Here is a 9,951-nt window from a genome sequence, read left to right on the forward strand (position 1 = left end):
TTAACTTTACCTGGACCATATTCAAATATGAATATATGCTTTGATCCATTTGATTGAAGCTCTAGCTGTATGTTTTATGACTAGACGGTGAACCTTTATACAGTGTCAAGTCTTTTTCAGCCTCTAAATGGGTTTCTTTTACTATTGCCCTTTATTTAACTCCCTCCATCTTCCCATCAACTCTGACCCGTTTTCCTGTCTCTACTGAAAAAAACCCCCAAAAGCCACATTTTGTTCTTAATTAATCAGGGCACATTACTCTCCATGCTTCCTGTATCTTCTGCATGGCTTGTGGCATACTTTAAACAGGACTTCTCATGACCTTCTTTCAACAATGGCTTTCATCTTGCTGCTCTTCCACAAAGACAGGTGGAGTGCACAACCAATACTTATACTGTCTATAGATCATTCAACCTGAGCTGTGGATCTCTGCAGCTCCCCCAGAATTATTACCTGACTCCCCCAAGGCAGTCAGTTTATGTGGTTATGAAGTCTATTTTCTAATTAGGTGACTTCTAAAGGCAATGGATTGCACTTGATTTTATTTAAGAGTATCAGAGTCAATAGGGCTGATTACAAATGCATGCCACACTTTTCTGATTTCTATATGTAAAATACATTGAAAACCATGAATCATCTACCTTACAATTAACAAATATGTGTTACTTTGTATTGATCAGTCAAATAAAATCCCAATATGCATTAAAGTTTATGGTTGACAGTGCAAGGGGTATAAATACTTTATTGAAGCACTGTATGTAAACATTGTACATGGATGGGAGTGATTTCAGCTGTTTTTCAATGTTATTTAATTGTGTTTTAAAAACAGTGTCTGTACAGTATAGAAATGACATGTTTTTATGAAATATGCAAAACATAAATATCTGCTACAAATATTAAGCTGAAAAGGACATGTGTGTGTGTGTGTGTGTGTTTGTGTGTAGATTCCCAGTTTCTATTCTACTTTAATTATTTCACCTGATTTTATGACTGTGTTGAATGCCTATTAGGAAGTAAGATGCAAGTAGGACAGAGATAAATGGGGTATGCAAAGTAAACATGTTTTATACTCCTACAAAGATTTATGTATTTCTAAAAACAAGTCAGTTTTTTCTTTAACATGCATAATTCATGTGCTCTTGAATTTATAGGACTGCCATCAATGGTCCTCATTCTTTGGGTTCTGACCAGATTTTTCTATGATGACAGAGGGTATCATAAACTTTATCCTATTTCCTTATGTTGGATATGTTAAAGCAGCTCATTTCACGCTTTCACACAACTCAGTTTGTCTTTCATTGCAGCTGCTGGGATGACAATGACAATGTTGGCATTTGGTGGATCATTAAAGGTCCAATAACAGCCTCGCTACTGGTGAGTGATGAACTGTGAAGCTGCTGCAAAATGATGAACTGATTGTTTATATATTGATATTTGCTTCACTTGTTTAGGTCATTTTCTATTCTGGTTCTCACATGCTTTCATTTGTGAAGCAGTTGTTCTTGAACAAGCCAAGAATTAAAAATTTTTTTCAAGTGAGGTTCTGTGAAGTTACTATTAGTAATTATCGTATTGGGCAGCCTCAACACAAATTCACTTAGTGAATGTTTTCTGGCTGAGAAACAATGGCATTTTACAAAAGAGTGCTTAATTAAAATCCATTAATGTAGCTTAGTATCAAACTGATGCTTTTAATTGTTCTATTTTTTTAAGTGTCCTGTCTCGGCACTTCAGGGATTCTGTAAAGAGAACTGAGTTGCCTACATGTGCCAAGGCAGGTTTTGCTCTGCTGATATCTCAAGACAAAATCCTAATTGAGTTATTAACTTTATTAAATCAAGACTGGGTCCAGCATCTAAGTAGGCAGGCAAAATTGATGTAATGGTAACCTGTGTTTGTATGACCTTCAGCCTTTTGGATTATCTGTGTGTGAGTGCGTGGGTGTGTTTGTGTGTGTGGGTTGTTAAGTGTATGTGTAGAAATAGGTGTGTTTGTGTGTTGAACAGATGTATGTGAGCGTGTTGCACACCCAGGCCAAAGCGGCACAGAGTGACATGTGGGGCTGGATCAGTATCCCAGATGTCCCAGAAGCACTCCTGCAGGAGAAGAATCCTTTTAGTGTTAAGGGACATAATTTACCTAAACAGCCCTAGTTTTGGACCCCATGGGGGAAACATACATACAACCAGGGTAACATGGAAGGTTCAAGGTAATCAAGCTGTATTGAAATTTTTCATAAAGCGACATTGTTGGGTCGATTAAAAACTTCATAATAAATCGATGTTGTTAGTTTTGTTTTAACCAATGTTAATGTCGATACTTTTTACATATGTTTCTGACAGGTTAACATAGTCATCTTCATAAACGTTATCCGGATTCTGGTCCAAAAGCTTAAATCTTCAGCCATGGCTGGAAACTGTGACACTGGTCATTTCATGTAAGTCTCAACATAGCTGCATGACAAACTAAGCTTCAACACTGACTTTAATAATGCAACATGAAATTATTTCCTCGGGAGAAGTATTATTGAGGTTGGAAGGATTAGTAGAGCTCTGCTCTTTTGAGAACTTAAAAATATGTTTGATAATTTAATATTAAACATTATTAGTAAATAAATTGCAGAGAAAGTATTAGGCTATAAAAACAGCTTTTTTTATTTTTTGAAATGTGAAAATACCTTTTAATCTTAATTAAAAATGTATTATGTATGTAATATGGTAAAAAGGGGACAAGGTAAAAATAATTTTATGAAAATGAATGGCTTCTGGAAAATGCTGTATACAGTATAACCCAGAAATCCTGCTTCATCAGAATCACTGTTTTCCCTGTATTGGCAGTTTGGTTTGTGCAGATTTGTGCTGAGCTGAATTCATCTCAAAAGGGAGCAAATATAAATAGCATCAAGAGACATCAGAGACATGAGCACAAAAAGACCGAAAACCCAGGTGTGACTAAAGAAAAGCACAATCCTATTGTAGGAATGAAACATTCAGATGGGTTTCTCATTAACTCCTGAAGCAGTCACATTTACTTAATTTTTTATTGATTTGTGAGACTGGTAAACTGGCCAACATCAAAGTGGATTGTTATGCTGTGGTGAGCAACAAAGAAAAATAAACTCTTAATCTGATCTATTAATTTCAGGCTAAACTACATGAATAGACACATCTGTTGGAGCTTATTTTAGCTGCTGTTTATTGATTCCTCATTAAGTGGATCCTCTCACTGTTCTGTCTCGCTAACCAACAGGAGAATTTCTTATCTTTGTAAAAGAAGCAGATTCAAGCAACATGATTTGCAGGGATCTGTTTTGAAATAAAAAGTATGTTGTTTATATTTATTACATTAATTGTACAATTTAATCTTGGATTTGTTTTTCATTGGTAAAGCCTGACATATAACAGAGATTTCTGAGTACTACAACATGTTAAACGTTTGCACTGATGGCAACTGTGACTCAATGGGAAGATTACACGTCTTGCAATCTGAAAGTTGTGGGTTTGATTTCAGCTTCCTTCTGCCACTTGTTGATATGCCCCTGGGCAAGGCATTTAAGTTCCCTACTGATCTGTTTGTCGGATCAGTAGGGCGTGTTTGTTAGTGCGATTGGGTGAATGTGGCTTTAGTGTAAAGCACTTTGAGCATTCAGCATGACTAGAAAAGAATTACATAAATTCATTCTTATTAACATTTAAACAAATATTTTTGGACTTACAACACATCTGTATTATTCTTTTTATCACTTTTGATCACAGGCGGCTGGCTAAATCCACCCTGTTCCTCATTCCTCTGTTTGGGATGCACTACACTGTTTTTGCCTTCCTGCCTGAGAACACCGGAGTGGCAGCAAGGCTGTACATCGAGCTGGGCCTGGGATCCTTTCAGGTATACAACTGTTTTAATAAATACAATAAAACAAAGCTAAAAAGAATAAATTACCCACAACTTAAGAAACAATCAGAAAACTTTTAGTGTCATGGTTTGTGAATTATGCCCCATTCACATGGCAAGATTTTAAAATTGTCTGTTGATTTTTAAAACCTGAGAGAACCCTCACATGACAATAAAAAATAATAGGTATAACAGGTTTGATCGTACAGTGTGTGATGTCCAGCAACACGGCAAGCACAACACACCACACCACACACAAACAGATTTCACTAACGAAGGAAAGCCCTCTCGAGATCAAATGTGAGTTCAGAGTAATTCCCCTCCGTGTTTTTGTCACATCGCTTTCTGATTGGCTACACGTCAGATTTAACAGGCTGCGTGTCATTTGTCCTTGGGGAACACCCAACGTGGTAGGATATCGGGACAAGACAACATGTTGAATATCCTGATTTGAGGTCAGAGTGGTCCTGACGTCCTACTGAGCATACAAGATCACTCTTAACACACCAAACACAGCAAGAATATCTCAAAAGATTATCTTAAGGACCATCACGATGATTGGAGTGTGTCTTGTTGTGTGAACCAGGCATTATGAACTGGACCAAATTGCAGACAGGAAGTCAGGAGGACCACGGGGAATAAAAAAAATATATTTAATATATGACAAAAATACAAAACTTATAATCAGGCACAAGGAGAACTAAGCATGGAGCAAATCAGGGAAGTAATCAGAGGAAATGAGTTGTAGCTGAGGCCCAGAGAAAGGCAGAGCAGCTTAAGGAGAGAGCTTAATTAACACAGATGAGCTCAGCAGAAACATAAAGAAATCCAAGGAAGAATCTAAGAGAAATCTAAAGGTAAAAAAACTGCAGATGTAGAATGAGCAATAAAACATAAAAAGTATGAAAACACCTAACAATAATAAGCACAAGGAAATAATGTAAGCAGGACCCAAAGAATATGAAATAGTCAAAATACATACACAAAAGAAAATCAAAACCCAACACCTCAGGATCATGACATTAAGTCCTGAAGATCAACACGCAGGTACAAATGTTACTACTGGCATTGTTTTTCTAAAATATTCGATACAGCAGTATTTTTCCTGTTGTGAAAAGGTAAAAAAAAAAAAACTTGTTTAGTTTCTGTAGAAAATACAGTGCCTTGCGATAGTCCACAGTCCCCTTGAACTTTTCAACCTCTTGCCACATTTCAGGGTTCAAACATAAAGATATAAAATTCAAATTTTTTGTGAAGAATCAACAACAAAAGGGACACAATCGTGAAGTGGAATGAAATTTATTGGATCTGTCAAACCTTTTTAACAAATAAAAAACTGAAAAGTGGGGCGTGCAATATTATTTGGCCCCCTTGCGTTAATACTTTGTAGCGCCACCTTTTGCTGCAATTACAGCTGCAAGTCTCTTGGGGTTTGTCTCTATCAGTTTTGCACATCGAGACACTGAAATTCTTGCCCATTCTTCCTTGCAAAACAGCTGGAGCTCAGTGAGGTTGGATGGAGAGCGTTCATGAACAGCAGTCTTCAGCTCTTTCCACAGATTCTCAATTGGATTCAGGTCTGGACTTTGACTTGGCCATTCCAACACCTGGATACATTTATTTGTGAACCATTCCATTGTAGATTTGGCTTTATGTTTTGGATCATTGTCTTGTTGGAAGATACATCTCCATCCCAGTCTCAGGTCTCTTGAAGACTCCAACAGGTTTTCTTCCAGAATGGTCCTGTATTTGGCCCCATCCATCTTCCCATCAATTTTGACCATCTTCCCTGTCCCTGCTGACGAAAAGCAGGTCCAAACCATGATGCTGCCACCACCATGTTTGACAGTGGGGATGGTGTGTTCAGGGTGATGAGCTGTGTTGCTTTTACGCCAAACATATCGTTTTGCATTGTGGCCAAACAGTTGGATTTTGGTTCATCTGACCAGAGCACCTTCTTCTACATGTTTGGTGTGTCTCCCAGGTGGCTTGTGGCAAACTTTAAACGAGACTTTTTATGGATATCTTTGAGAAATGGCTTTCTTCTTGCCACTCTTCCATAAAGGCCAGATTTGTGCAGTGTACGACTGATTGTTGTCCTATGGACAGACTCTCCCACCTCAGCTGTAGATCTCTGCAGTTCATCCAGAGTGATCATGGGCCTCTTGGCTGCATCTCTGATCAGTCTTCTCCTCGTTCGAGATGAAAGTTTAGAGGGACGGCTGGGTCTTGGTAGATTTGCAGTGGTCTGATACTCCTTCCATTTCAATATGATTACTTGCACAGTGCTCCCTGGGATGTTTAAAGCTTGGGAAATATTTTTGTATCCAAATCCAGCTTTAAACTTCTCCACAACAGTATCTCGGACCTGCCTGGTGTGTTCCTTTGTCTTCATGATGCTCTCTGTGCTTTGAACAGAACCCTGAGACTATCACAGAGCAGGTGCATTTATAAGGAGACTTGATTACACACAGGTGGATTCTATTTATCATCATCAGTCATTTGGGACAACATTGGATCATTCAGAGATCCTCACTGAACTTCTGGAGTGAGTTTGCTGCACTGAAAGTAAAGTGGCCGAATAATATTGCACGCCCCATTTTCAGTTTTTTATTTGTTAAAAAAGTTTGACACATCCAATAAATTTCATTCCACTTCACGATTGTGTCCCACTTGTTGTTGATTCTTCACAAAAAATTTGAATTTTATATTTTTATGTTTGAAGCCTGAAATGTGGCAAAAGGTTGAAAAGTTCAAGGGGGCCGAATACTTTCGCAAGGCACTGTATGTTCCTCACCAGAAATAGCATTTTTAAAATCAAATCTTATAAAAAAGGTATTTTCGTCAGTTTCCATTGTTTGGTTAAATTCTTTAATTTTTCAGTTTTGTTAAAGTAGATATAAGAAATAATGAAGGCTTTCAAGAGGGGTTCTGTTATTTTCACATGACTATCTTTTGGAGCCAAAAATCCATTCCAGTATCTTCAAACCATGACATATTTTCTCACCAGGTTTCGAGAGATTGCTGCCTAGCCTAGAGGATAAGGTTTAGTCCAGGCAAAAATATTTTTGTCAAATGTAGAACAAAACCAGTACTAACTAGTAATTCAAACAGCTTCTTCTGTGTTCATTTTGGCCTTCTGGCAGCCCCTCTTGACCAATCTCCATTTTCCTTTTTTCAGGTTTGGAGAAACATCCATTTTTGTGTCACTTTTGTCATATACCTTTTGTTATATATGACTGTCTTCACTGTGGCATTGTATAAATGCAAAGTTGTATATTTTTTGTGTCCTTCTCCTGACTGATACTTTTGTACAGTCAATGAGATCCTTCTGATTATGCTGAACTCCTCCTCAAACTATGGCTTTGCAAAAGAAAGCAAATGAGTAAATGTTGAACCACAGCTGAACTACATTTCAGGTTTATCAGATACACTACAACTGATAACTAAGGCTGAAATTAGTCCAAAAGGTGCCGAAAATTGTTTTGTAAATCTGCACAACTATTGTTCCCTCAGAAATGCGTTTTCTCTTGAATTTAATTAATTAATCGATTTTAAAAACTGCCATTTTATCTGGCACATAAAAATTTTAGAGGCAATGCTTTAAACAAAGATGCAACTAAAATAAAAGAACAAATAAGAATAAAAATGTTTTCCCCAGAAATGTATGAACAATTTGAGAAATATTTTAGTTTGACCAGTTGGTTTTCTTAAACCAACTTGTGACTATTTTTCAACAGCAGATTGGTGTGTACCAAACTAAGTTATTTGTTTTGTGTACTTTATTTTTTTTGCTAGCATTGCAATGTAGAACGTACATGCTAGTTACACAATAAAATGTTGGCTTTTATATTAAAGCTTAGTCTATGAACACTCAGCATTTACTTTTATTGACTGATTTTAAAGTGTGTTCTGTTGTGTTGCAGGGCTTTGTTGTGGCACTTCTTTACTGCTTCATGAATGGAGAGGTAGGCACGTTGTGGCTTCGGGACAGAAATGTTTCAAGATGCACACAGAGATGCTTAACACTCCACCTTATGTGCATGTTTGCAGGTTCAGACAGAGCTCCGCAAATGGCTTTGGAGGTGCCACAATCCAAATCATCTCACTCCAGCCAAGAGAAGCATCACTCAGATCACAATTCGAACCCATCGAGGTTTGGGTTTGCCTCCGTCTAGTGCCAATATCTCTGCTGTGTGATTTTTATTTTTAGAAGGAGAAAATATTCATGAATTTGAAGAAACAAAAGCGTGGAATTCCTCTGCTAAACATGATGATGACATTAATTCAACTGTTGTTCTGTGAGATATAAGAGCACCGGGAAAACTACTGTGTTAACTAGGTAACATGTCTGAATGCTTTATATCAGTTTCAGCAGAGGTTGTGAAGAATGGTGCAACACTCAACTAGATCACAGGGTGCTCAATCATATCTCTAGTGCCTAACTTCTACAGACATTATGGTGCCATCGTAAAAACAGGAAACAACAACCAAAACAGAGCTGGGTCTGGGCTGAGGAGGATATCAGATGGTTGTGTTTACAGTTTGGACCTCATAGGGTATACATTTTTATCTGTGAACTGGAGTAAATATTGAATTTCCATGTATGGAGGCAAATATATGTGAAATATGTAAATCTTCCTGACAGAGACAGTAAAGTTTTTTCATTACAGGCTGAAATAAAACACTCACATGATGCAAATGTGTTATGTTAGCTCACAATGGTAGAGTATGTTTTCAAAAATTATTTTTAAAAGAATCACAAACTTTCTGATTGAGGTTTTTATCAATTGCTTTTCTTCTATGGGTGTAACAGAAGATATTGCTTTGTTAAAATGTACTGATACAATATACTGCCAAAGTATTTGTCTGTCTATACTTTTACATGTATATGAACTTTGATGACATCCTATTCTTAATCTATAAGGTCCAACTTTTTGATGGACCCACTGTTGCCAGCAATAGTAATTTTAAATATTCTGTAAACATCTTCCATGACGTTTAGGGGTGTGTCTACAGTTAGAAAGGAAAACCAGAATTACAGCCTCTGCTCTAATCCATCCCAAAGGTGTTCAAGAAGGTTGAGGTCAGGACTCCGTGCAGATCAGTCCAGTTTCTCCACACCAAACTTTATACACCTGCAGCCATGGAAGTGATTGTAACACTGTGCATCATTAATTTGATGGTGTGACCCAATACCTTTGGTAATATAGTGTTTTTGTAGTTCAAAACAACATCATAATCTCTTGGGCCAGCAAAGAATGATTGCCAAGCTGACAGACTGACGATGGGTCCAGTTGAACTACCTAGCTCCAACAGAAGAGCACACAAAACAAAAGCAAAGTTATGTTGTTAATTAAACAATGAAGGTGAGTTGTAGTGATCACAGCACCTGATTTAGTTAGGCACAGGTAACAATATTAAGTCCTCAACTCTATGCATTTTTGTCAAATAATGTACTTAACAGTTGATCTAGTATTCTATCGTTGTGGCTGCTGTGCTGGCTTGTCATATAATTGAGGCGAAGGCAGCAGAATATAGCATTTATGATAGGCATATAGGTGTGGAAATAAATTAATTGAACAATAAGCTTGGTTTGGCTATGAACAACTATTAATTAACTATTATTAAGAGTACCAAAGGCAATTATTAACAAAGTTAGTAATTTTAATCAAATTTACGAAGTCGGGGCACTACCTGATTGTCAGAAATTAATAGCCAATCCCTGTTGGTTATTGCTTAATGAATGCCTGCCTAGTGAAATGTGACATAAAGACCAAAAGCTTCTCTCCAAGAACTTATGAAAATGATATATTTAAACTTTCAGTTAAAACACTTAAGTCAAGAAACTAATTTTCTAGGCTAGTAGCATTTAGTTAAATTACTAAGCAACAATGAAAAGAATAAGGAAAACCAATAAACTAAGGTAAACAAAAATAGTAAAAGAGAACCAAAAAGAATAAAATGGAAACCAATAGAAGTATGCAGTGATATCACAGTTCAGTCTGAATATGTATGTTTATAAATCAAGGTTTGTTTTTGAGGAATTTGGGTTGAGGC

The 9,951-nt window shown here is 37.0% G+C and overlaps 1 protein-coding gene across 3 annotated transcripts in view; it reads left to right on the top strand.

Annotated features, from left to right (window-relative positions):
• LOC124870324 (pituitary adenylate cyclase-activating polypeptide type I receptor-like) overlaps positions 1 to 9,102 on the top strand; it is a 34,982-nt gene extending 25,880 nt beyond the window's left edge. For 2 of the 3 annotated variants that reach the window (XM_047368942.1, XM_047368943.1), the window contains exons 8-13: positions 1,152 to 1,212; positions 1,305 to 1,374; positions 2,343 to 2,437; positions 3,756 to 3,885; positions 7,818 to 7,859; positions 7,945 to 9,102. In XM_047368942.1, coding sequence (XP_047224898.1) covers positions 1,152 to 1,212; positions 1,305 to 1,374; positions 2,343 to 2,437; positions 3,756 to 3,885; positions 7,818 to 7,859; positions 7,945 to 8,091 — 545 coding nt within the window. In that variant the 3' untranslated portion in view covers positions 8,092 to 9,102. Of the gene's footprint in view, positions 1 to 1,151; positions 1,213 to 1,304; positions 1,375 to 2,006; positions 2,210 to 2,342; positions 2,438 to 3,755; positions 3,886 to 7,817; positions 7,860 to 7,944 lie in introns of those variants that run through there. The other variant, XR_007038736.1, reaches the window with a different exon arrangement.
• Positions 9,103 to 9,951: the final 849 nt, after the last annotated feature.

Source organism: Girardinichthys multiradiatus, chromosome 6 (assembly GCF_021462225.1).
Source record: "Girardinichthys multiradiatus isolate DD_20200921_A chromosome 6, DD_fGirMul_XY1, whole genome shotgun sequence".
In the NCBI taxonomy this organism is placed as follows: Eukaryota; Metazoa; Chordata; class Actinopteri; order Cyprinodontiformes; family Goodeidae; genus Girardinichthys; species Girardinichthys multiradiatus.